This window comes from Lathamus discolor, chromosome 2, assembly GCF_037157495.1.
Source record: "Lathamus discolor isolate bLatDis1 chromosome 2, bLatDis1.hap1, whole genome shotgun sequence".
Classification (NCBI taxonomy): Eukaryota; Metazoa; Chordata; class Aves; order Psittaciformes; family Psittacidae; genus Lathamus; species Lathamus discolor.
Window position 1 is genome coordinate 66745664 of NC_088885.1, and position 26515 is coordinate 66772178.

The 26515-nt window shown below is 43.1% G+C and overlaps 1 protein-coding gene across 2 annotated transcripts in view; it reads left to right on the forward strand.

Annotated features, from left to right (window-relative positions):
- Window positions 1-8297: 8297 nt before the first annotated feature.
- The window catches only part of GMPR (guanosine monophosphate reductase), a 43034-nt gene continuing 24816 nt past the window's right edge, over window positions 8298-26515 (forward strand). The window contains exons 1-7 of one of the 2 annotated variants that reach the window (XM_065667309.1): window positions 8746-8833; window positions 8934-9196; window positions 13599-13718; window positions 14375-14458; window positions 16100-16273; window positions 22684-22765; window positions 25536-25642. In XM_065667309.1, the coding sequence (XP_065523381.1) occupies window positions 13674-13718; window positions 14375-14458; window positions 16100-16273; window positions 22684-22765; window positions 25536-25642 (492 nt within the window). In that variant the 5' untranslated portion in view covers window positions 8746-8833; window positions 8934-9196; window positions 13599-13673. Of the gene's footprint in view, window positions 8834-8933; window positions 9197-13598; window positions 13719-14374; window positions 14459-16099; window positions 16274-22683; window positions 22766-25535; window positions 25643-26515 lie in introns of both variants that reach the window. The other variant, XM_065667308.1, reaches the window with a different exon arrangement.

Below are 26515 nucleotides of genomic sequence, written 5' to 3' on the forward strand. Positions count from 1 at the left end.
CCTACAACTTCCTAGTAATTTCCTTACTCTATAGCCTTGCTGCAACAGCAGTGTTTGTGATAGAGCTTTTTCTGTACGTACTCTGTACATGTCTATTTCCCTATTGTGCTCTAGAACACAAATTTAAACCCACACTATGCTCCAGCATCGAAGGTACATAAGGGAAAAGGCTCCATCTGTAGCATAAACAAACCAGACAAAGCCTTGAATGTAATATATGGAAGCTGTGGCTTCCATACTGTTTCATTCAGGAGGGAATTAACATTGCACCCTGTTTCCCCTTTCCACCTCACAGCTGTGTGCAGCCCTGCTCAGCTGAGATTCAGAAGCAGACTCCTCTCTATTAAATAAGAAAATTATCATCAACATTTTATCAAATTCTTTTCTCCAGACTTCCTGTTAGAAGCCAATGAAAAAGAGACTAGGGGCAGGGAGAGGTGTAGGGGTTCTTAACATTGCATAAGCAGAAATCAGCTTTCATAATGATGCCTGATGGCCCAATAATTGATACAATCTCTGAATGCATACACTCTCGTCATGGCAATTAGATTTATAGTCTAAGCATTTCTGGACTTTTTGCCAGGAAAGAGTTAGGAAATTAATAAAGGCAAATTAATTATTTGTCCCCATGGTTTCTGACGTAATTCATTATTAGTGTCTCCTTAAAGCTCAGCTCAGATATATGCCCATGTTCTTCACATGCCACATTTCTGTTCTGATTAAATATCAAATTGTTTTGAATATCAAAATGGTTCTGCATTTCTGAGCTCTGTTCTGAGTTGTGGGAGAAGAAAAACATGGACTGCTTCTGATCATGCAGACATGAGTTTTACATGATGACAATATCACTGGCTTCTATAGATGTAACCCCAATTTACACTTCGGAAAGCGAGGGAAGACAGACTCTATGCCATGGAAGATACCACTCTACTATACCACGACCCAAGTGTAGGCTTAGGAAAATAATCAGAAGTAAAGAAAGATGTCTTTTTGCCAAATTGGGCACTGGACACAGTGATTCAAGTGGATCAATTCCAAAGATCAGGAAATACAAAGTTTACAGCCATTTATTTATTCCTCTCTTTTTCCCCATGTGACAGTGTAGCCCCAAATAGCTCATTTAACAAATTCCACAAGACTTGTTTGCTTGGCCCGACAGGGACACTGTAGCTCATCGATTTACTCAACAAGTTCTTGATCTGGTGAGTGATACATGACCACCTGACAGCAGTGTATCAGGGTGAAAAGAAGTACCCTGCAGCTGAATGCAAGAGTGTCCAGAAACATGGAGGCAAAAATAATTGAGCTAAAATAACGAGGAATGAAAAAGGGGGGATGTGAGGAAATTCCCCACTGTGCTCCACATTTGCCATCTGAGCTCTCCAAGGGCCAATTGTGTGGTCTTGGGTGGCTGTCACAGCAGCACATAAGAAAGAGCAGGGAGCAGCAATGTGGCCACAGCTGGGAGCAGCTTGCCTGCTCAGCTGTATTTACTGTGGGACTGGCTGCAGCCCCAGTACAGTAGGGTCAAGAAAGGGAACTGCAGTGAAGGCAAGGGGCTGCTGGCCCTGTAGCTTAATGAGGCTAATTATTCCCTTTCCCACAGAGCTGGGCAGAAGGGCTTAGAAAAGCAATTGTGTTTTGCCTCTTTCTTTCTGAGAATGAGGTGCTGCTTAGATAGCCTGGGGAAGCTGATTATTGCTTTCCTCTCAGTGCTCCACCTAAAGAGGAAGAGCCTTTGTCATCTAAACACAGTGGAAAGAAGAAAGAAAGTCACAGGACCCAGAAGTCCAAAGAAACACCCCTACACTGGTCCTTTTTGCTCAGGATACAGGATCAGTACAGACTTTACAATGTACTGCAGGTGAACTGACATGGCAAATGGGAAATGGGACCTGAATGAGATCCAGAAGATTAGACTGAAGCAAGGAAACTCAAGGGAAATTGCAAGAGAAGCTATTGAGGATGATAAGAAGAAAGAGGCATTTGGTAGTAGGAGAACCAATTGTGTGCCTGGAGAATAGCCATCCTTTTGTAAGGAGGGAGCCAACAGAACAGTGAGTGCCTGATGCAAACGTTCACGGTATTACTGAGATGTTTGACAATTTAGTCAGGGGAGCTCAAGATGAAAGCAAAACCTATTAGCACTGTGTGTGCTGCGGAAAAAAAGGGAATAAAAGGTATCTTACATTTATATCACACTTTTCATCCTGAAGGATCCCAAAGCACTCTGCAAACCAGGTATGGAAGTGACTTCTGCCTTTGCTGAGATACGGATAACAGGGATGAAACATGCCAAGTCTTTTAACATCAGAAACCAGCACTGCTGGAGAGCAGCTTGGGAAAAGGGGAGAGACAGGTAGGCATGAATCAAAATATAAAATAATAATTTTCAAGGCAAGGATGTGGAATAACAGACCAAATAAAAAAAATCAGTATTTTTGGAAGTCTTCTTTATACTAATGCAAAAAGACAGTAATGAGGACCCATGCCTTACTGACTCTGGGTGCTGCATGCACACTGGGACAAGTAACATTCTTGCTCAACAGTTTCCCAGGAAAGGCACTAGATACAAGACTAAAATCCAGTTAACGAAATGATCTTGAATTTAGCCCATTGTTCTCCTATGAGAATAAAATCACTTAAATTCCTTTTCATTTTCTTGACAAAGGATGCATGTATCTATCTACCACTTTTGAGGACTATATTCCATTTTAGTTTACCCTGGATATATTTTTTATTAACACATATGTTCACAGGAAGGAGAGTACAGCTGAAGAGGATCTGCTTTCTTCGTAAAAAGGAGAAGGGCATTGAATGAGATTTGATCCATCAGTTTCATGTGTATTTGTCCTATTTGGCTACTGAAATATCCTGGACACCCAAACCACACATCAGATATAAGCTAATAGCTACTGTGGTCTCACATGCTAATAATATTCACTTTTTAAACAGCCGTGCAGAAACTAGTGCATATTTTACAAGTTCAGCCATTAAATTTTGCCTTCCCAATTTATCATAATGATAGATGAGAATATTTAGCAAGGTTTTATTTGCTGTGGGAAAAAGAGGCAACATTTTCTAGGTCATTTTAAGAATATCTTTAACTTTAGACAGCGAGGAATTACAGGTAAAAAACACATAGTGGTGACAACTGAGTTGATGTTAATCATAATCCATATGCAGGTGTCTTTATGAGAAAGTGTGTGACAGCTGATGAATGCAGCAGCTTTCATCTACATCCCATTAAACTCTAAAATGCAATAAAGGTTCAAGCCAATCTTGCTTTCTGTTTCCCCACGATAAGATCCAAAGTTCTGCAGAAGCAAAACTTCCTGGCCAAAGCATACAAGGTATTTAAACTTGTGGAAAATGTAATTTTAAACACAAAAGGCATAAACCCCTCATACTGAGATTAAAACTGGAAAATTCCTTTTTTATTTATTAATTGCAATGACTAAAGAAAATGCTTAAGACAGCTTTAACATTTTGTAATAACAACATGGTGGTTTTTTGCCTGTAGATGGCGCAGTAGGGCAGCGAAGGTACTAAGTTTTTCCTTGAGTAAAGATTAAATGGGGTTTGAAAGCTAGTCATTACCAGATGCTCATAGTTTAGAAACATTTTTCCAGTCTAAAATTTGTAGTAAGATTTCCACCCAACATAAAAATAGCAAGGAAAGCCCAGAAAATAAAGAAAATGCCTTTGGTTATATAATAACTATTTTTTTTTTTTTTTATTAATGATGTGCTTTTAATTTCTTTCATATAGCAGCAGTAGCAGTGTGCCTATTCAAACAGGCTTTGGGCACCAAACCAAAACACCCACAATTACCAGCGTTAAAAGGGGTAATATCCTGACCCTCCTCCATTAGCAGAATTTTTAAAGGCTCCTGAGATTTTGCAAGGGAAGATACCCTGTACTGACAAACTAATGTATGGAACCACTGAATCACAGACTGGCTGAAGTTGGTAGGGACCTCTTAACATCATGTAGTCCAACCCCTGCTCAAGCAGGGTCAGCCAAGGCAGGTTGCCCAGGTCTGTGTCCAGTCAGGGTTTGAATGTCTCCAAGGACAAAGACACCATGACCTCTCTGGGCAACCTGTACCAATGTTCCACCACCCTCACAGGACAAAAAGTTTTTTCTTATGTTCAGATGGAATTTTATCCGTTTCAGTTTGTGCCTGTTGCTTCTCATTCTGCTTCTCAGTGAGCACCACTGAGAAGATGCTGGCTCTGTATATAAAGCTCTGTAGCAGCAGCAGAATACCTGTGAGACGGCTTAAAATTTCCATGGAGAAAATCTCACTTTCTTTTACAGTATGTGGAACTTGGATGTAATTTACAGAAATAGCAGTTCACAGTGGATAGTACACAACAGGCTTTGTCCCATTTAAATAAAATCTACAGATCTTTTTTGTAACAGTGAAGCCCTACAATAAACCAAACAGGCCTAGTGCATGGCCATAAGCTCTACCACACAACAGTCCATACTCTTTATTTAATATCACGCTCTGTTGGACAACTTAGGCAGCACTCCTCCAGGTAGACTGAGGACAATTCAGGGAATAGCACCAGACTGTTTCCTATATGCAGTATGAGTGAAACCCCTTGAAGCTCACATATGGCATCTAAATGGCTATATCTGAGCCACACTCTGTCCCTTGCCTTGTAGGGACAGAGACTGGGTGTTGTCCATTTTATTTATCAGCATAGACAGACTCTAAATGTGTATCGTAAGCCAAGGAAGGTCAGAGTCTCATTAATTATTAATTGCTGTGATTACTTCTAATTAGCACTTGAAACCTGCTGAAATCAAATGGAAATGGATACTGTCACTTACTCCTAAGTAAACTGTACCTTGAATGAGACTGTCCTACTGAACACTGGGTGCCTGGGATTCAGCTTATGATCAGTGGTCTACCCTAAGATCTTTGAATTTAATGAAATTACTTATGGCACACAAGTCTCTTCACTTCAAAACAAAGGATCTTCATGCATGTAGCTGAAGTCTGCTTGTCACAGCTATGTTAGGTTGGGGGTGTCAGCCCCACTCCTCCCATTTCTGGTGGCTATCAAAGCCAGCAAAAGCCTTACTGTAGATGCTGTAACACTAGTGATAGTTCAGAAAAATACCCCACAACCCTTATCTCTACAGCCAAAAGAAATCTTCCACTTGCATTTGCAGGGTTTGCTGAGTTAGGTCTCTTGATCCTTCCATTGGGAAATGTTATTCAGCATAAACAAGGCCCAAATTCAACCAGAATAATAAAAGCAATTTACACCTCTCGTAAGAAAAAAACAGGCTCTTTTGTCAAACATACGACTTCTCCTTAACAGTGAAAGATCTTTATGATCACCGAATCACAGAATACTTTGGGTTGGGAGGGACCTTAAATATCATCTAGTTCCAACCTCCTGCCATGGGCAGGGACACCTTCCACAAGACAAGGTTGCTCAAGGCCCTGTCCAACCTGGCCTTCATCACACATGTCCTGAAGTATGTTGTTCTTTCCAGATATGGGATTTTGCTGGCAAGTTGACACAGTTCGTGGGAGTGCTTGCCAGCTGAGCAATGCATTCGCTACTGCTCACCAGACTCCTTAAACATGCATGTTAATTTATGCTACGGGATGTCTGTATGGAGTTATATGAGGCTATAGTATTTTCCTAGGAACCACAGCAAGGAAGTCAGCATGTGCCATCAGTTGTGTCAGCTGTGCATCTGCTGTAACCAGTTTCTGTTGATAAATAATGTCAACCTTATTAAGCATTCATCCTAGAGATGCTTCTGGTGCTCAGAAGTGCTCATACTTTGAGGTTATCACTGAAAGCCTTTTTCAATACCAAGGAGTTAGTGAGGAAAGTGCTCTTGTTTAAATTAGAAGAAAACCGAGCATGGATAACATAGGTGTTTTTAGTGCCATATGCAATTAACCTGGTACACCACAAATGACTGACCTCCAGCTGGACTTTGTGTCATTGATGACAACCCTTACAGCCCAGAAGTTCAGTCAGTTTTCAGTCCACTTCATGGTCTTTTTAGCTAGTCTACACTTTATCAGTTTGTCTACAAAAATGTTATTGGGATTCTGTCAAAAGGCTTGCCAAAGTCAAAACAAATGACATCCACTGCTCTCTTCTCATCCACTGAAGTAGTTATTTCTACATAGAAGGTAATCATGTTAGCTGAGCATCATTTTTATCTTCGTAAATTCATGCCAACTATTTCCAGTCACATTCTCTTCCTTCATATGCTTGGAAATGCTTTCCAGGATTATTTGTTCCATCCCGTTCCCAGGCACTCAAGTGAGGCTGACTGGCCTGTAATTACTGAAATTGCATACAGCTTGGATGAATAACTCTATTCCATAACACAAACAGGTAATATGGGGTCACTGCAGGTGTAAAGAGGAATAGCAAAAATGCATAACAAGGTGATACTCATTTCTGGTTGTGATACCAATGTGATTCTTCAGAAAGGATACTTAAAAAGGCAGAGTTTAACTATAGTTTTAACTATAGTTTTAATTACAGAAAATGTATCTTGAAGTAAGAAACTGGAGGACTTCAAACTCTGTAAATTTTACAGAACACAAGAGCTGATCTAAAGAGACTCAACTAGTCTGTTAGTATGTGTACATGCGGAAAAGACTGGATATTAGCAGATACAGAAAAATAGCACCATGAGTTCTGTGAGTAAAGGCTAAAAATACCACAAATGAGAAACAGCATGAGGCATGGATTTTCTGGGGCTTACAAGTATCACTGCTAGCTTCCATCTCCTACTCCCCATGATGGCACTGACCTTTCGAATTCACAGTGCAGTGCAGTGGCTTCTTTCTTTCTTCTCAGCATCACATGCCTGCCATGAGGGCAAAGAGAAGACATGGTGCCAGGCACAGACAGAAGGCATTTGTTTTTTCTCCATTCTCAATACTCTGCTACAGGCATGTCACTTTCACAGACCCATTCTCATCAGTACTCTCTGCTCCTGAACAAAATGTTAATTTGTTACTGAACAGTAAGTGGTGGGAGATGCGGCTATCTGTCTGAAGGATAAATTTTAGCAGCTCTGGTATGTTGTTGAAGCCAGTGAAAAAACCCACCAAGTGAATGGCTTCTGTTATGCAAATTAGACTAACTGTAAAGTGTGTTCCATTGTAATATTGCTATGAGAAATACCCACAGCGGCAAGGCACTCCTGCAACATCACCTGGAGTTTTGAAGCCTTCAGGCTTCCCGGAAACCACATTCAAACCTGCAAGCACTCAAATGCCCTGCCTGATGTGTAAAGCCTGGGCCTCATGCTTTGGCACATTTAATTATCTGGGACACTTGGGCAAAGAGGTGTAAAAGAGCTGTTCTGGAAGCAGGGTGTTGACCAGATGTGTGCAACTTCCAGATAATGAAGAGAGCACTGCCTCATGCTGCAATGCGGCTGAGGAAGGGAAGCCAGCCATGACCCTCCCGCGCTTCTGTTTCCAGTCACTGATAAGGTGAATGTGAATTCCAGAGAAGTCCAAATCTAACAGCTCACTGACTTCATAATCAATTAGGCTTTAAGGCTCAAAACTCCCATGAAAGTCACCTCATATGATACCTGGTATCATATGATATTGATCGTATTGATCCCTGTGCCAATGGATGTACATGGACCCAGCATGTGTAATCCTGTTGCTATGGGGGTTTTGCGGCTGCGTTTTGAACAGTGGCTAGCCCTTGAAAACAGATGATATAAAGTCACAAGTCAGGCTCCTTCATGCTATGGAGGGCAAGAAGAAAAATAACCAATCCTCCCTGTTGCTTCTCTAGATGTACTAAAATAGGAGACTGTTGTGTAGAAGCAGTTCCAGGTGGCTGGTGCTGTGGCTGCTCTCCTATGACCAACCAGCTGCACATTTCTCAGCGTTTGTAATGCCGGAAACAGGTACCAGCCCTTTGTTCTGCAGGCAGGCAGGAACCAGTTCTGACAGTCCCAGCAGCTGGGCAATACTCAGTTCTATCAGAGGATGCTGGCCGGGGAGTGGGCCAGGCTTTGGCTGAGTCGGGTTTGCACCAGAGCCCATGGAGACCAAAGGCTCGTTGGAGGCAGAGTTTGGGGCCGTGCTGCAGCCGCCCTAAAAACGCTGGGGAGCGCTGCCAGCCTCCGTCGGTGAGGCCGCCTCAGGGCCGCCTGCTCCGGGCGGCGGCTGGTCCGAACCATCGCTCCTCAACAGTCGCCGGGGCGATGAAAAGGTGGCGGGGACAGATGTGAGCTCAGCCCTCAGCGACCGCTCGGAGCTCCGGGCTCCCATACGCGGCGGCCGCCCGCTCGGTCACATGGAGTTGCCATTTCCTCTGCCCTTGCTTTGCCCTTAAGGCGGTTGTGCTGCTGGTGGTGCCCGCGCCTCGCCCCGCACGGGCGGCTGCGGACGGGCACCGCGTCCCCGTCTCCCCCGTCCTCCATCGCCACTCACAGAGCGCCCAGCCCGGCGGAGAGGCAGGGGTGGCTGCGGCGGGATAAAGGGCAAGGGGTGGCCGGCTACCCAGCTAAAAACAACCCTCTCCTCATAAAGCGATGGGGCCCAGGCCGCGCCGCCGCGCTCCCCGAGCCGTATAAATAGGCTCCTTGCGCTGCCCGCGGGCTTTGGCCGGTGCGGCTGTGCAGGCGGCGCGGTGCAGCGGAGCGGAGAGAGCGCAGCGGGACCGCCGCCACCGCCGCCAGGAGAGCCTCGATCCCCGCATCCCGCCACCCCAGCAAGATGCCCCGGGTAGACGCAGACCTCAAACTGGACTTTAAAGATGTCCTGCTCAGACCTAAAAGAAGCAGCCTCAAAAGCAGATCAGAGGTGGGGGCACTCAAACCCAGCATGCTTTTCCCCTGTCTCAGAGCCTAACTTCCTTAACCCCCTCCCCCCTGCTTTATTTTTATTCTCCATTCTAACGCAGCTATGCCCTCCCCGAGCGAAACGCCCTCTACGTGGCTGGGGGCGATGCCGCCGCTGCCGGGAGGAGGAGGCCAGCGTTGCGGAGCCCGCGGTGTGTTTGTCCCCCACCCTGCCCTTCGGCTGGGCGAGCCCCGGCCCCGGCGGAGCAGGAGGCGGCGGGCGCTGGAGCCGGTGCAGCGCTGTCCTTCCCCCGCTCCTCAGCAAAAATAAAGAGGGGCGTGGGGGGAAGAGGAGAAGGGCGCCTGGATTGTTTGCTCCTGACAGGTGCCTCTGCGGATCTCTGCGGCGCTGAGCGGGCGGTGATCTCTGGTTTCTAAGGGGCCGCCTGCCGTGGGGGCAGCGGCGAACCGGCAGCTCTGCCAGTCCCGCTCCGGGCCGGGGTGTGTGTGTGGGGGGGGTGTCCGGTTATGCGCCTCGCAGCTTTTGGGCCGGCAAAAGCTGGGGGTGCGGAGTGACGGGCACCTTCGCTTTCAGCCCCGGGGGTCGCGGACAGAGCTGTTACAGAGGAGCTGACGTGCTCTTTGTAAAAAGTACTCCTAAAAAACAAGCAGTGAAGATGCTGGGGAGTGCTTCCCGCGGCACAGTGTACGCCGGGCTGCCATCCCATCAGGAGAAACGTGGGGTGCGATTTACCCTCACTTGAGTTAACCCCCATGACCTTGCCTCCTCCTGCTGTGTGGGGGTATCCCAGCCATCCCCCTGTCACCAAGGCTGCCTGGGGCTCTCAGTCCCTGGTGGCCCAGGGCCACTGTTAGCTGGGATGCTGGTGTAGTTACTTGTGAGCAGGGATCAGGAAAGACCCCAGGAAATCCCCTGAGGATTGCCTCTACAAAAAAAGATGGCTGCCTCGGGATTGAAGGTGCCTTCTCATTTACCTCACATGACCCCAAGGCTAGCAAAGGATTTAGCTTGACTAATGAAGGAATTACGTTGTGTTGGGGGGTGGAAAGAGGATTAAACTTTTCTCCAGGGGAAGCGGAATTGTGAGAGAGACAGAGACAAATCAGGTGAGGTAAGAAAGACAAGACTGGAAAAGGAAGCAGGATAGCCATGTTTATTACAGGCATATGGCAAAGGACTTTGAGCGCAACAACTAAGCAACACTTTCTGCAGTTACGGAAGTGTTTGCCATTGGAGAGCCCCTCTTAGTACAAAGGTAATCTCGTAGTCGTTTCTAATTTACAAACACCGGTGTCCCAGCTGAGTAACTCCTTGTTTGGTGCAGTTAACTGCGCACAAGGCCTGCGGGCCATTTCTGGCAATTTGGTCCCTCTTCAAAATTCAGTGTGCTGGCCTGGCAAACAGGTGGAGCTCTGCTCCGCCGAGTGACACATGGCTCCTTCAAGTGCAGTGTCTTGTATATTTAGCTGCTTGCAGACGGTGGAAAGAAGGGCTGCTGGGAAGGGAAAACTATAGGAGGAACAGGAGCCGATATGGCAGGGTTGTAACGGGTGGGTATGATGAACTGTTGAAACCTTTTCACATGAGAAAAAGTACATGTCATGAGGCGGGTCAGTGAAAACCGATGAAGGTTAAGAAATTGGACACCATCACAGAGGCTGTAGCAACAGGAATAAACAGTGTCTGTGAAAGCCAGATCTAAAATGGACAACCCCAGTCTGCTTCAAAACAAGAATATAAATAAATAGTTCTGGCAGAGGAACAGAGGCAGCACACTACCGTGCCTGTTACCCAGCAAGCTGCTGCTTTGAACCTTATATCAGCAGGCATCTGTTTCTCTGGTGTGAATGGCTTGTTTTGTGCAAGGATAGCTTTTTATGCAGTAACTAGGATTAAGTCAGCTTCATAGAGAGGCGGTTTGGGGTGTTTGCAGCTCTTCTTGAAGGTCTCCTATGTTGGTACTTGGTTTTGATTCTTTGCACTGTCTTCATTTTCCATGATTGTTTTCTCTTTTTGAAAAGATACCAGAAAATTTGAAGCTTAAATTCAAGTGTCAAAATTGGCTAAAGCAATGATTGAAGTTGGAGCAGCATTATCTGTCAGTGGAGTCTTGGTACTCATGTACCTGCTATGCTTCTCTTTGCTGGACTTGCTGCTGCAGGCTGTCCATTCACGAGACAAGTGTCCTGTAGAAAGTCTAGTCATTAATCTAAATTTGTAAATTCAAATAAGTCCAGGGAGCTTTAGCAGAGCAGCCAGTATCCTAGTACTTTCTTATGTCGAGGATCTAGGTAGGAGTTAGGAAATAAATCTCATTTTTTTTTCTTTCTGAAGAAACTTCTAGTGTTGTTGAATGATGGTGAGAAATCCTACAGTCAGAAGTTATTTTCTCATAACGCATAGAACAGCAAGCTATAAGTTAGCTGTTGCTGCTCAGGAAAGAGGCGAAGAGATGGCCAAAGGTGCTTCTAGAGGAACTAAGGAAAACCAGTTAATTTTGTGATGCTCCCCAGTATGTTTGTCTTGAGTACACAGTTCTGGTGATCCCTGAACAAGAACACCATAATACGTTAAAATAGGTGCAGAAAATGGCAGCCAGGATGATCAGCAGTATTGAGTGGTTTCCACATGAGATAAAAGTGGAACACACTAGGGCTGTTCAGTAGAAGGGAAAGGAGCAGCTGTGGAGGATATGCTAGAAGTCTGTGAAGTGAGGATTGGAATGGAATAGGTGAAACTGAGAAGTGGCTATTGACTGTCACAAATCAAGAAGCAGGAAGTACTGAATGTAAAATTATCATGCAAAGGTTGTAGTTTTTATGCAACATATGATTCATCTTTGAAATTTATTACTGTGGGATATTGGAGAGGCTAAAGGTGGGAAGGAATGAAAAATTCACAAGGCAAGTTCTTTGTCTATGAGTGGCTATTTATTACAGTGGACTGGGGGAGACCTGTGTGTTTGAAGGTCTCTAAACATCGGCTTCCTGGGACCTGAGAAGGTAGGCTATGGAAAGAGCCTTTCAAAACTTGACTCATTCTTAGGTTCCCTTCCCAGACATCTGGTACTGGCTCTTTGGAGAACGAGGGCACCCCATAAATACCTCCAACTGAGTGTGCCGTTTCTGCTGCTCTTACAGAGCAAAAGCCTCATTAGGGTATACTCCACAGTTACCCCTCATAAATGCCTTCTCTTGCAGTATTATCAGTTGTGTTAAAAATTGCACAAAATCCATATGGACATCTGGCTAAAAGAAATAATATAAAAGACTAGAGTAAGTGAAGGTAAGAGTCATGAAAGAGTAATGGCCTTGCATAGCTTTTAATTTTGCCTCACTCCTTTCTTCAGTGTACTCTACTTTCTTAAGTTCATTTGAAAGAGATGTTTTTCCCCTGTAAAAATGTAAAGCAGTGGTTCTGGTGCTGTTCTAAAACTGGTTATGTGATACTCTCTTTTTTTCCCTTGGTTTTAGTTAATAAATAGGATTAAAGTCAAGCAAAATGCATTAGATTTTCATACCTGTTTCATACTTATGTTCTTCATACTATTTTCTCACCCTTGCTACAGCAAAAATTCTCATAAATATGTCACAGTGATGGGTAGAGAATTGGGCTTCTCTGATAGTAAATGGAAAGAAGGATGAGTCTCTATAAAGATGTATCTTAGCCTGTTCACTGAAGTGACCCCTCCCTTATGAGCTTATATAAAATGAGAACCCATTTCACAGTATATCACTGAGGCACCAACTTCTTTCTCTTACAGATCAGTAGTAAACTCCCTCACCATATTAACCAATCATGATGTAGCCTGCAGTATGACAGTGTTCAACATATGTTGTAAATAAATAATCAAAGACTTACATTTTTTCATATTGCTTCCTTTTTGGTGATGCAGTTCAGATCGGCAAATGTTCCTGGATTAAAGCTGAAGAATAATAAAAACTATGAAAGAGCCTTCATTTTCACTGTTACGAAAGAGACTAACCTCACATCTTAACAGTGTGCATTTCTTAGAGAGTTTTTACCCTCTTATTGCAAGATGCTAAGTAGACCAGTGGGAACTGATCTAAATTTGGTATTACCTCTTGCAAATGTAAGGAACAAAATGCCTGATTGTTCCAGAATGCTGAAGAAGAAATAACTTTGAAGTTAAAGGGTGATGTAGTTGTAAGAAATTAACTTAGAAATTAGTAGCTTCATGGTTTAATAAGCCATTGTATGATTGGTGATGTTGTATGGCAAGAGTGCTGATAACCATAGTCAACCTCACTTGCTTTATTACATTGTCATTTATATTAGAGATTGGAACAAAGCCCTCTGTGCTTTCTGGACACAGAGGGAGTTCCAGTTCTGACTTCTGTGGAGCTGGGAATACAACTTGGGCTTCTCAGTCAGCCAAAGAAACAGCTGAGGTTACTTCTGTATAAAATAATCCACAGTCCTCAGTGTCCTTTCTTTCCAATCCCTTCTGACTTTGTGTTCTTTTTTTGTTTGTTTGCTTTGTTTGTTTTTAATTTTGATTCTCTTTTTCTCCAGTGAGAACTCTTTAACACAGAAAACATTTTTTTACTTCTGTATTTTCTTGCTTGGAAGGCAGAAGTTGTAGCAAAATAAATGATGTAATAGTGGAATGAAAGGAGGAAGAACAGGAAATGCAAGGAAGATTAAGAAGCAGTGTTTAAACCTGCTGTGTCTGAAGTCAGTAGCAAAACTCGTGTTAGATTGCAGCCAGTTTCTTAAAAGAATGTGTGCCTGTTCATTGCAGGTCGACCTTACACGGACCTTCACCTTCCGCAACTCCAAGCAGACATACACAGGAATTCCCATTATAGTGGCAAACATGGACACTGTGGGGACATTTGAAATGGCCGTGGTTATGGCAAAAGTAAGTCTGGATTCTATTTTTGCAACAATTGGGAAGCCACTGGGTGATTGTGAGCAGCCCTTGTTAGTTTTTACCTATGTTTGTTTGTGAGCAGTGGGGCATGAGTTAAAAAATCCAGAACAAGAAGGTGGTGTTTCACTGCAAAGCAACTGTGCTTTTACAGCTCCAGATACAAGACAGTTTCAGTGGAGATGCTTACCAGGAAGCTTCCATCTTGGGTGTAACTCAGCTTCATGTGGAACTTCTAGAGCTTAGTTTTTGAGGTTTGTATTGTGAAAATACAGACCTTCCAGAGAAAAACTAAACAACATTTTTGAAAGTGGAGGTTACTAGATAGAGCTGCAGCAGTCAGGAGTCATGAGTTAACTCTTTCCTCAAGGCTCAGGTTACTTTCTTGCAGTGCTTAAGCACATCCAAAATACTGATGATAACTTCATGAAACACATCAGAAACATGATCCTGAAAGGTCAGCTAAGTATGCTAAGTTACCTTTGAAAAGCTGTTTGGAGTGTCTTTGTCTGTTACTCACTGTTACTGCTTTTTTCAAGCAGGAGGAGCCTATACTTAAAATGAGAGTTTCTGGTATCTTGTTATTCCACAGCTGAGGGAAAGATGTCTAACTTGGACATTAATATCAGTTTTCTTATTTTTGCTAGCATGCAATGTTCACTGCAATTCACAAGCATTATTCTCTGGAAGAATGGAAACTGTTTGCTGCCAATCACCCAGAATGCCTTGAGGTACATTTTCATACTGTAAATTATTATGGTTTATTGCTTTGTTCTGAACTCACATACACTGGAGTCTCTTGGGAATATTGTTGTCAAATGAAGTTTTGAGGAATGAAGATATTTGCTGTTCTTAAATGCACCAGGGGAAGTGGCTTGTCCCAGTTTAAAAAGAATAGCTATGTGAGTCCATTATGAAAGTGCTTATATTAAGATGCAAAAAAGGCAAAGTTTATATATGCTTGGAATGGAAATGGAGAAGTATCCTGAGCAAAGAAGAAGGAAATACTTGGGAATAGGTCTTACTGCTGTGCTTCTGTTGCTGTTGGGAGTTGTGGTAGTGCTGGTGATGGAGAAGCCCGAGACCACAAATGCAAGTAGCCCTGAGCAATGCAACAACAAACTGGCCCTGCACACTCTTGTGATAGTCAGTCTTTGCTATCAGGTGTGCAAGCGGACCCAGAGCCTGCGGGCTGTCAGGGCCCAGGTGCCGGGCCCAAGGGCTGGTCATTGAAAGTTGTCAGAGCATATGCGTCCTCCACTGACCTCCTTGTATTAGAGTTCATGCTGTGCTACTACTAGCTGTGCTGCCCAACTTGTCCACAGAGTCCTAGCCTGAACCATTACAGAGAAACACAATTCAATAAATTAAAACATTGATGTAAGTTTCAACTTCTTCATATCTGGATTTTTTCTGTGTTCTTCTGGCAGGCCACTACATCAGGAGAGGTGTACCGTGCTGTCTCCCCTCCTCCTCAGAGTTCAGTGCAGTTTTGGAACTTTTTCTATGTAGAAAAGAATACACAGCTGAGTTGTATCTTCATCTATCGCACATATTAGAATTGTAGTATAAAGACTGTTGATTACAGGATTGTCTGAGAAACAGCCAGTAACTTAGGTTCATCAGGGTAGTTTATGTGCCACTGTAGGATAGATAGTGGTCTCAGGAATATCCTGTGTCTGAACACTTTGGCACTTAGCTTCTTTGTGGTTCATTACTGGAGTAGGATCTCCTAGTGATTAAATAGTGACTTGCCTTGTGACCTTGGATCTCTGCAGAGGATTTGTGGGCCAGTAGCTGTGGAAACTGTTTTTCTATTGGAAAGAACTTACAGGAAGACAAAGGAGGAAGAAATCTGTTTGTTTTAAATGGTAGCTGACGCTGCTTGAGCAAGGGGTTGGACTATGCAGTCTCCAGAGGTCCCTTCCAAGCTCAACTGTTCTGTGATTCTAGATTTGAAGGGTGTGTTTGGTGGACTTAAAAGACCCAGATTCCACTCTTGTCAATGCCACAAATGTCGCCATTTCACTTTCCTGAAAATACACCAAGTAAGGACTTCTTCTGTGTTTGTGTTAATATGAGTACAGCTGAGCCTTCATCCATCTCAGGTGATGATATTTGCCTATGAGAAGCCTGTTGTGAATTAAGAGCTGATAAAAATGCTAATTTTGCTTTATTTTAGAACCTTAAAACGAAACAGAAGCAACATACTGATATTTGCAGAACGGTATTTATTTTGTAGTATGTAGTGTGATTTTCACTAGTTTCCAGCACAAGTCGTCCCAAGACTATGCAGGTAAAGATACATGAAGTGTGTGTTTATGCCAGTTTTGACAAGCTACTACTCCCTTTTATTCTCCCTGTCTTTCTAGCATGTAGCAGCAAGCTCAGGTAGCGGAAAAGCTGATTTGGACAAATTAACAAGTATTCTGGAGGCCATTCCACCTATCAGATACATTTGCCTGGATGTGGCAAATGGCTATTCAGAGCATTTTGTGGAGTTCGTGAAGTCTGTCCGTGCCCTGTTCCCACATCACACAATTATGGTAAGTGTGTAACGAGGGTTGAGGGGGTGTGTGTGAATTCTGTCCAGGAACAGGGCCCAGAGTTTGGTTGGTAGGAATCAGCACCTCTGTGGTAGCTCCATCCATCTCTGAGTGCTCATTTAATGAAAGGGAATGGACAAGAGAAGGAAAGAGAGAAGGAAAGAAAGGTCTGACTCAAAACCCTTCCAGACAAATGTGTGCGGACAGCTCTATACAATGCCCTTTAAATTCAGCAAGATGTTGACTCTGAGCCAAATGATGGCTGTTTAATAACGTTGCCATTGTCAGTCTTCCATTGTTGATAATTTCTGTGGGAATGTTCAGTGTGTGCTCTGATACAGCAGTTCGATGTGGCATGGCAGGCTGGGTGGATCCAATGTTTTTTTTACTACTTGCATCCTCCTTCCCACACCGAACATGACTTATAAAGTATATAGGTTTCTTTTGGTGATCCAAATCAGAGGTTTGCTGTGGGAATGCATCAACATTTCTGGCCAATAGAGGCCAATGGCTGTTTTCATCTATAAGATCACTATGAAGGCAGCTGAATGTAGACTAGTCTTTGCCTATGATAAGATTCATAGAGGTGTTGTGAACAGGGCAATTGTGAACAGAGTCATCAGGGAGCAAAACAGTCAATGTTGGGGCTTTTCATGTACCTTCTGTGATGTTACTGTCCTTTCTTAGAGTGCTAATGCCATGTTTCCTTCAGCCCTTTTTTGCACTAAGAGTGTAGGATGTTTGCATTGACACAGGACTCCTTATAGCAGGACCCTACTTCTCCTGCTTGTTTCCTAGGGCCCTCAAAGAAATGGGTCTGAATTTGTTCCATGAGACTAGCAGAAATTCTCTAACAAGCAGTAGACTCTTCATGAGATTACTAGCCTTTATTCAAGCAAAAAAAACCAAACCACAATCATGTGTTTAGGCAACGCTTTCTCACTTTTTCATGCCAGACGCACAGCTTCACACATCTAAAGTAAATGTGAAGTAAAAATGGTCATATATGCATACTCTGACTTAGTTCAATGGGGGACTGCATGTTCAGGCAGATCAGGGGAGACTGCATTCCTTCCTTGCATGTCAGAGGAAGTGTTCTTGCCTCTGAATGATGGTGGCATTGGAGAATGGAAGTGGGCTGGAACGTCTGTGGGGTTCTGGGTTACCATAAGCTAATGAATAGGCATCCTTCGACAGCTACCAGCAGACGTGGGAACCTTTTTGGTATGGCCATATTTCCCAAGGCTTTGGGGAGAGCTTTTGGAAGCATGAAATGATAGATGTAGGCTTTTTGAGCTTCCAACTTGATGCTCACTGCTAAGGAACAGGAAGGAGCTGTTCCTTTGTCTTGGATCTGAATTATTGTCCTTGGTGACATGATTACCCCAGTGTCTTTGACTTGAAGAGTTGTGGGAGGGAGCTTTAACCACATAGATAAAAATAATAGATCTTCCAATCAGAAGTTTAAAGAAAACAGTATGTCACCTCCTTCCCCATCTCCACAGACTGCTGACTGAGGAGGGAACTCAAACCAAGATGAATTGCCCAGAGGCCAATGTCAAAGTTGGGTATCAAGCCCAAATTTTAGTCCAAAGTCCTGAACCCAGTTTCATCCACCTCCCACATCTGCTAAGCTACCTGCTTAGTTTCTCTGCTTCTGTGACTAAGGTTATTGCTTCTTCAAGTCTCATTGTTCTGATGGCACCACCTCCTTGAGTGTGTCTACAGCCCTGACCTTTTCAGTTGCCTTCTTTGATTGTAGCTACTTCCTCCGAATGTGGTTCAGTATGGCTTACGTTTTTCACCTCCTGAATAGGGATAATTTCTATTCCTAAGAGCATGCTAACAAACTTGGGGTGTTAAAAAACCTTCTGTGTTCCACAGCCTCCAGAGTCTGTGCAGTCCCTGAAAGTCTCTGATTCAAGTAGGGACAGACATCTTAACCGCATTCCCAAATGAGTTGAGTTTACGCTCTGTGCCAGAATGGTCTTCTGAGGCTATTCCTGGCTGGAATGCAGGAGCTCCTCTAGGCTTCTTTTTATGGTACTCTAGAAGACATGTCCTGCTGCTTCCTGTTCTGTCTACTTTGATGTTTCTATGCTATGCCTGCAGTATGTTCTCTGCTGTTGTGGCTTTCAAACAAAAGGATTAGCAGTTAAATAGGTATATAAATAAAGAAGCTTTCTCATAGCTGAAAGTGATCTCCAGGACCTTGTGGGCTGTCTTGTTTGCTTTCCTCAGCATGACCATTCATTCCACAGTCAGCTGCACTGCAGTACATAAGAGTAACCCAACCCTGGGACTCAGGCAGTGTGTGTTCCCAGGGGCCATGTAATGGGTTCAGCTCTGAGACTGAAAGGTGATGTGCAAAGCAACTGTGGTTAATGTAGTACTCTCTGTGGCTGGTATGCTAGTGCAGATGGAGGATGTCTCTTGTGTAACAGCCTTTAAAAGGCACGGATTTGCCTTTTTAAATACTTGCTTTTATAATCACCTTACCGTGTTTTTCTCTTCCTGGCTTTGACACAAGCTCTTTACACTCCTGCCTTTCATATTAATTTACAAACAAGATCAGTTTCTCCAGGGAACAGAAAAGATAAGGAAGACAAACAGGGGCACAAAGGTACAACATGACTTGCCTTAAATCACTTGTTAGATCGAGGATGGAGGAAGAAGCAGTGTTCAAGTCTCCTGAGAGTGTCATAAATGCAGCGCTGCCCCGCAGAATCACAAGTAATGGTCTGGTGGGGCGTTCTGTTGTAGCACAGCATCATGTGCTTGTGTTGTGTCTACTTACTAAAGTCTAAAGCAAAACTTCAGTTGACATTCATCATGAAGGGTCAGAGACTTTATATTACAAGTAAGCATAGTCTTTATTAGTATGGTTGTAGACACTTGGGTTCTTCTGTTTCACTGGAAGTCTGTTTAGCAAGCTAAGACATCTTTGCCAGCAAGCCTTGCCAAGTCTTTATCTGGAATTTCTCTTTTTGTAGTGTTCTCTGTTCGTTATCCAGACAAAACCCTAGGGACAGGAACGTGGAGCATGGCAGGAAGGAAAAGGCTGGGGCAGGAGCACACTTGCAGGTGCAGTAGCACCTGCAGATGTGAGCCAGAGAGGGAGGCAAGTGGAATCACAAAGCAGGAGCAGAGGGAAACAGCATGAGCCAGAAACTGTTGCGCCTCTTGAAGTCAGTAGCAGAGCTTCTCAGGGCCTTAGTACAGGCAGAATTCAGTCAGAGAAGCCTGTGCATACTGCTCCCTGTTTATCTCTGGAGCGAGCAGCAGAGTCAGTGCAGCTCTGTGTCCACCAGGGGTGGGATCTCAGAGCAGGGGCCAGCTGGGATCCCAGGGTGGGAGACAGTTAAGATACTGAGGGTCTTTAGGGTCAGTCACAATATTGAGTGCAAACACCCACCTCAGTGTCACAAAGGGCATCATCTCTGCATCTTATGGTAAATCACCCCTTGATTTGGTGGGTGGGAAGTGTCCTTTGGCAGTGTTTCTGATAGTGTGGAGGCACAGACTGTGCTTTCCTCTAGGATACAAGAAGAAAGTTTGAGAACTGTTGTCACAGATACTTCTCCCCAGCTTGATCCATTGCCATTTGCCAGCAGATTTCAATCAGTGCAGCAGTGTTGCTGTCTTAGTCAGTGTGAGTCGATATTTATAGCAGGCTTTTATGAGGCACTGTATCAAATGCCTGACTGAAATTCAGAGGCACTGCCCTACTGTGTTCACTAATTTTGTATCTCTGTTAGAGAAGCTGTAGCCTTTATAATCCTGTTAGGTGAAATCTTGATCCCATTAAAGTCAGTAGTGAAACTCCCTTTGACTTTCCTGAGGCCAGGATTTCCCTCAGGACTGACCCACAGTACAGTCATCCTGGATAGTGCTAGAATGAGCCAGGGTATCACTCACTTGAAACCTCACGCTGAGTGATGGTACAGTGGAATGTTGCCCTGAGTGTGTAAGGCCAAGCCCACAGGCAGAGTAATTTGTTGTAGCACCTGATAACTGACCACACTGAAAGCACGGTAGTTTACCTGACTTTACCTGATCAGTTGTTACTGATAATGTTAAATTTACTGAAAGGGGTACCAAAGTTAGAATAACAGTAAGGTAATTACTGGGTTGTATCAAAGTCAGTTTTGCAGCAGATTAGGAATACGTTGATACATGAGCTCATCAGTAAGATGAGCATGGTTTTCAGTAATACAATACTTCTGCCAATTACTGTGTTTCCTGACTACTTGCCCAAATACACTACAAAATGTATTGCCTGTAGTGGCTTCTTTGTACAAGTTGCAATTACTTTACTTGCTTTATATTCTTTGTTAGTTTTAAGGGGTTTTCATCTCTGTAGTTTCAATCTTTTCAATAGTCACCTTTTCACATTTTTTTAGTTTAAGTATTCCGGCTTTACCATACAGGTGGGGCTTTCAAAAGCCCTTTTGCCTCTATTCAGCTGTCCTACTGTCATCATGATAAAGCAAGCATTGTTTTCAGTGGAAGCAGAGTTCAGCTGAATGTGAGAAAATGGCTTTCCCTTCTCTTCAGCTGTGATACTAGGGTCTCTTCACATATAGGTAGCTGTCACTCTCATGTAGTGGTGCTTTTTTGTGCTGAAGTCTGCAAAAGATACCTGGAAGAAGCATGCCTGTTCTTGGCAGGTTGAAGTCTGCTATGTAGAGCTCCATGTCTTCCCTGAAAATTTGTTAAGGATCTTCAGATTCAGAAAGACAGAAACCACCTATGTGTGTACATGCATGCCAAGAAAAAAATGTATGCTGGGGACATAAGTGCTTTTTCCTGCTAGGATGATAATTTTAAATCAACAATATGGAGTTCCAACCTCTCTAGCAGTAACTTAGCATTAAATGTCTAGTTGGCATTTCTGAAGAGACAGTTTGACAACCCACTGTGCTCTGCTAATAAGAAACACTGCTGTTTTAAGTTCGGTACATATTTGATCCCAGATCTCATGGAGCCACTGACTTTAATACCCATTTATTTCTCATCATGAATTTGTTGCATGTACTCCAGTATTTCACCAAGTTCCAATGTGCTGCATGTTATACTGCATAGGTAGTCATCTGGCTTCCAGATGTAAATCGCTTCTTTAGTGTTGTAAGCAGCATGCTCTCTGTCACCCCACCCTGGAGTGCACAACACTTAGTATAACAAATTACCACTGAGCAGAAAGGAGGCAGCACTTAGCTGGAAACAGTGTACCTATTATATATTCTTTATTTCCTGTCTGTTCTATTTTCTTTCATTTTATTTTTAATCAATATTGTGCAGTTTTGAGCAAAGTTAAGTGGTCCTGTGTCATAGACCACAAATTGCTGCCTAACGGTATCATTGTTTTTATAAGTGCTTCAGATGGTGGGTTGTCAGCTGTTTCAGGCTAATAAAAGGAGGAAGTAAAATTCAGTAAAAACAAATAAATGGTGAAATAAGAGCCAAAAATCAGTGAGTGGGGAATTGGCCTTACCCATATTCCCTGAGTAGCTTCTGTTGCATTCAGCAGTTTTGTTTCAATAAAAACTTAGAAAATGCAAAGGATTTTAGGATCTGCCTCCTGCTCTTCCCATATCAGTACTGCTACAAACACTTGCTCAGTCGTGGAATATCATTACGTAAGAGGTTTTCTGAGCATCTCTAGATACTAAATTCAAATCTCCACAGCGGATGGGGCTCCACATGGGGGGCCATGTCACCCCCATGTCAGAGTGTCACCACCTGGCAGTGTAGCAGACACAATGCTCTGGGGCAGGATAAAGGGGGCATCTTCTTGTCAGGACAGCCTTCCTCTGCAGCACTGAGCATGACTAATTGTCAGGGCAGAGTTGCATAGTCTGAATATACATTCCAGTTTTGCCACCAGTGTACAAAATGGCAGGAATAGTACCTTATTATTCTTTCAGTAATCAAAATACTGAATCCTAAAGGAAATAGAGATTTGACAGGGTTTAAAATAAGATCAGAACATTTTCTTGCTAAGTAAGGTAGGGAAATGGGATGGAGGCTATAGGCTGTTCAGGAGGGATAGGCAGTACAGGAGAGGTAGAGGAGTTGTACTGTGTAAGGCAGAAGTTTGGCTGTATAGCCCTTACAGTTAGGAATGGTGTGGTTGAGAGCCTCTCTCTGAGGATTAGGGAGATGGAAGATAAAGCAGATATACTGATGGGATCTTAAGAATCAGGGTTAACTGGACCAATCATGGAATCTGTTTGACTTGAAAATGTACCTGTATGATTTGTTTAATCTCTCTGGCATGTGCAGTGAACAAACAGGATGGTGAACTATATTCGTTCTGACTCAACATAGTTCTCTACATTATCGTCATTAGTCTTTTCTGCAGTAGTCTTGAAATCTGCCATGTATGTGATACTGTTCCTTCTGTCTAGGCAGGCAATGTGGTGACAGGAGAGATGGTAGAAGAACTTATTCTTTCTGGAGCAGATATTATTAAAGTGGGTATCGGACCAGGTAAGTCAAATCCAGTCATAGAATCATAGAATAGTTAGGGTTGGAAAGGACCTTAGGAACATCTAGTTCCAACCCCTCTGCCATGAGCAAGGATTTCTTACACTAGACCAAGTCGTCCAAGGTCCTCTGCAGCCTGGCCTTTAACACTGCGAGGGATGGAGCGTTTACCACTTCTTTGGGCAGCCTGTTCTAGTGCCTCACCACCGTCACAGTAAAGAACTTCTTCCTTACATCTAATGTGAATTTCCCTTGTGTAAGTTTAAACCCATTACTCCTTTTCCTGTCACTACAGTCCCTGATGAAGAGTCCTTCTGTGGCATCCTTTTAGGCCCCCTTGAGATACTGGGAGGCTGCTATGAGATCACCATGCAGCTTCTTTTCTCCAGGTTGAAGAGCCCAAATTTTCTCAGCCTGTCCTTGTATGGTAGGTGCTCTAGCCACCGTATCATCCTCATGACCCTCTGTTACCACTATTACAAGGAGCTGTCCAGATGGAACTGGTGTATAATGCTCTTTGCTTGCCCATTAGGATGCCTAGACCTGGTTGGGTCAATAAATAACAGTGCTTTTGCACATAGCATGTTTAAGGTATACATGGACAGCATACTAGTGATCTGTATTGCAAAGTGTTGTATACTGTGTCTTCTGGCAGTGTAGATGCCTGCTATTGGAAGCACAGAATTGCCTGGGATGCTGACGTTGTAATTCATAATGTGTTGTGTTTAGGAACACTTTTTCTAGCCTGTTGAAAAGATGCTGAGTCATCCCAGCAAAAGCTCAAAGGATACGCTGTTCAGGTATCCACTTCTATCAAGAAAAAATGAAGAGTTTCTGAATAGCTCTATGATTTGTGTTCTGTTAAGCTGAGGTTGCCCATCTTGTCAATGCCTTCCTCAATTCAAAAGATGAAATGGTATTAACTGTGAAGTATGGATGACATTGCCTCTACCTATTACTATTGCCTGGGAGCTAAAGCTTACATTAATGTACCTATCACTGCAACATTCCCATGGCTAAATGGGAGGACCCTAAACTTCTTGTTTTTCCTACCTTCCCTTCCCTAATATTGTTGTATGGCATATACTGCCATATTGTCTTCCCTTTTTAATTTCCCTCCCTTGTGCATTTCTTCATGTGCTTCTTCCTCTTGCAATTTTCTTCTTAGACTGCAGCTGAAGTCACCATATGTGGGCTAGATTTTAAACTGGCTAACACAAGTGCTTACAGAATAGCTGTGATCAGCCAGTGCAGTGCAGGCAGATTGCTTACTTTACAGCGCCAAATAGTTGTGGTCCATGAATGGATAATTTGAGCAGAGCAAATGTAATAAAGGTTGCAGTTGTGGCCAGGAAGACAGCAGACAATATATACTGGAAAATCCGTGAAGAATGAACAGCAGAGTTGTCATGGTATAATTGTCATAGGAAAGTTCAGATGTGAAAGAAGAATTACCGTAACTTGTAGCCTCAAAGTGGAAACAGTTAGAAGTAAGTGCTGTATAGCCCTCCCTGGAGATCTTCTTGAACAGATCTGTACATGTTGACCGTCCAAAATAAGTAACAAATGTTCCTCAGAGAAGATCAGATCCTGACCTCTTTTCCAGATAATGGTCCATCCTGTGGAAAGTGGCAGTGATTTATTCTAAAGCATTTCATATATAAGTACATAACCCTGTGGAGATTATTTTAAAACTGTTTTTCATCCTTCTTTGCAGAAATACTTCTCAGTGTTTTCATGTTGTCAGTTTTTTGAAAAATCTTTGGAAATTTACTTTACTGGTAGCTCAGGTATACATGGAGCTGGGTGAAGGGATCTAGATTTTACTGCATTTGGTTTAGAATCTGTTCTGAAATTCTTGTTTTCATTCAGACTTTTATGGTCTGTGTCCTAAATTGTAAGACCCAGACAGGCAAAAAGGAGTTCTCATTTTGACTCCTAATTTGAGGAGAAAAATAGAGAAGGTATTCCAAAAGACATATAGCCATGTTACTGTGTTGAATCATAACTGAAGTGGGTTTCTTATATATATGTATATAGTTTTATTTTTATATATACATGCATCATGTATGTGTATAAAAATATATTTTAATCAATTGTAATTAGTATGTTTCCTGTAATATTACACTATATAGCTTTTGGATGTACTTATCTCACTTTCTAAATGCTGTATGCTTTTTTTTTTTTTCATATTCACAGCTACTGTGATCAACCAAATATTTCTGCTTAAGTATTAGGCAAAAAGATGTGTTCCTCTCCCTTGTGCAAAGTCATCACAAAAAAGAAAATAAAAACATAGGTTTTCCCTGAGAATTATTTTTTAAAACATACATAGAAAGGAGATATAAATGTTTATTGGAAGAAATATTCAGGTATTAAATGCTGCTGCTTAGTCTCAGGCATGTGACTCTGGTCCTTTTGTCCCCCTTCTGTTCATGGACCTCATTCAGATTTGATTTCTTGTGATGCATGATCCCCTTAGTGAGAAACATTACACATGAGACCCAAACTGGGAACCGTGTCCCTGGGGAAGAAAGGGGCTATATTAAGTCACCTTATTTACAGGTCCCATGAAGCAGTGTGATAACATTTCAAACCTCAAGTTCCTGTGTGTTCCTTTTATCCGTGAGAAGCCAACACTGGCAGTAGAGACTTCTTGAGGGGGAAAATATTACAGATAGAAACACAATTTTTCCACAAGAAAAATTAAATAAGATGTATCTTTTCGGTCAGCTTAATGGGCAATGTTTTTAACTCTCATTTTCTTGTCTAGGTTCTGTGTGTACCACTCGGATTAAGACAGGGGTGGGCTATCCACAGCTAAGTGCTGTTATTGAGTGTGCTGACTCGGCACATGGCTTGAAAGGACATATCATCTCTGTAAGTAAATACCATCTACTCTCAGATTCCTACTGTGCAAACTGTTGTGGAGCAGGAGAATCAAACAGTCCAATACTCTGCATGTTAAAGTCTATCCTGTCATCTCTGGTTAACCTCTATACTAGCTCCTTGGGTAGTCAGTGGAGATTTAAATGTAAAGAAACTAACTCCCTTTAATTTTTAAAAAGACTTGAGCTCCTGACTCCTGTTTGTGCCTTTGGAAAGCTACTTCTTGCTCCCTGAATGGAGTAAGTTCTTATGTGAGTAGAATGGGAAGCTTGGTAGTGTTTTCAAATGGAAGCACAGTCATTCCTACAAAATATTTCTGAAAAAATTAGTGCAATGTAAACATGGCTTTCCCCAGGGAGTGGAACTGAGAGATAGGCAGGCAGTAGAGGGGAGTACAAGGTAAAAAAATATGAGCCCATCTGTGCCCTAGTAGCTGGATTGATTCAGATAGCATCCTCACAGAGCTCTCTGTTCAGGGGTAGGAGTGTTTCAGGGGTGGCTCTTTTGAGCATGGCTGGCACTTGAGCAACTTACGTTATCACAAAGCTCTGGGGAAATAATGAGCCTGTGGAGAAAAAAGAGCATGTCTTTATTGCCTGCTAATGGCAGCTTCTGTTCTACCAACAAGACCAGATTCACCTCGCACAGAAAAAGGAAATCTGTAAGCATGATCTCAGACATGACTAGACTGCAGCCTACAGCATCCCAACAGGTAGCAAGGAAGGCATAGGGCCTAACCAGTGTGCTGTGCTCACAGGTACCCTCACAGCCGACAGTCTCCCTCTGTGGCCTTGGAAAAGACGACACACTGAATTTTAGATGTACTGCCAAGTGAAATCACTGGGAGGTCCTGATTTGTTTAAC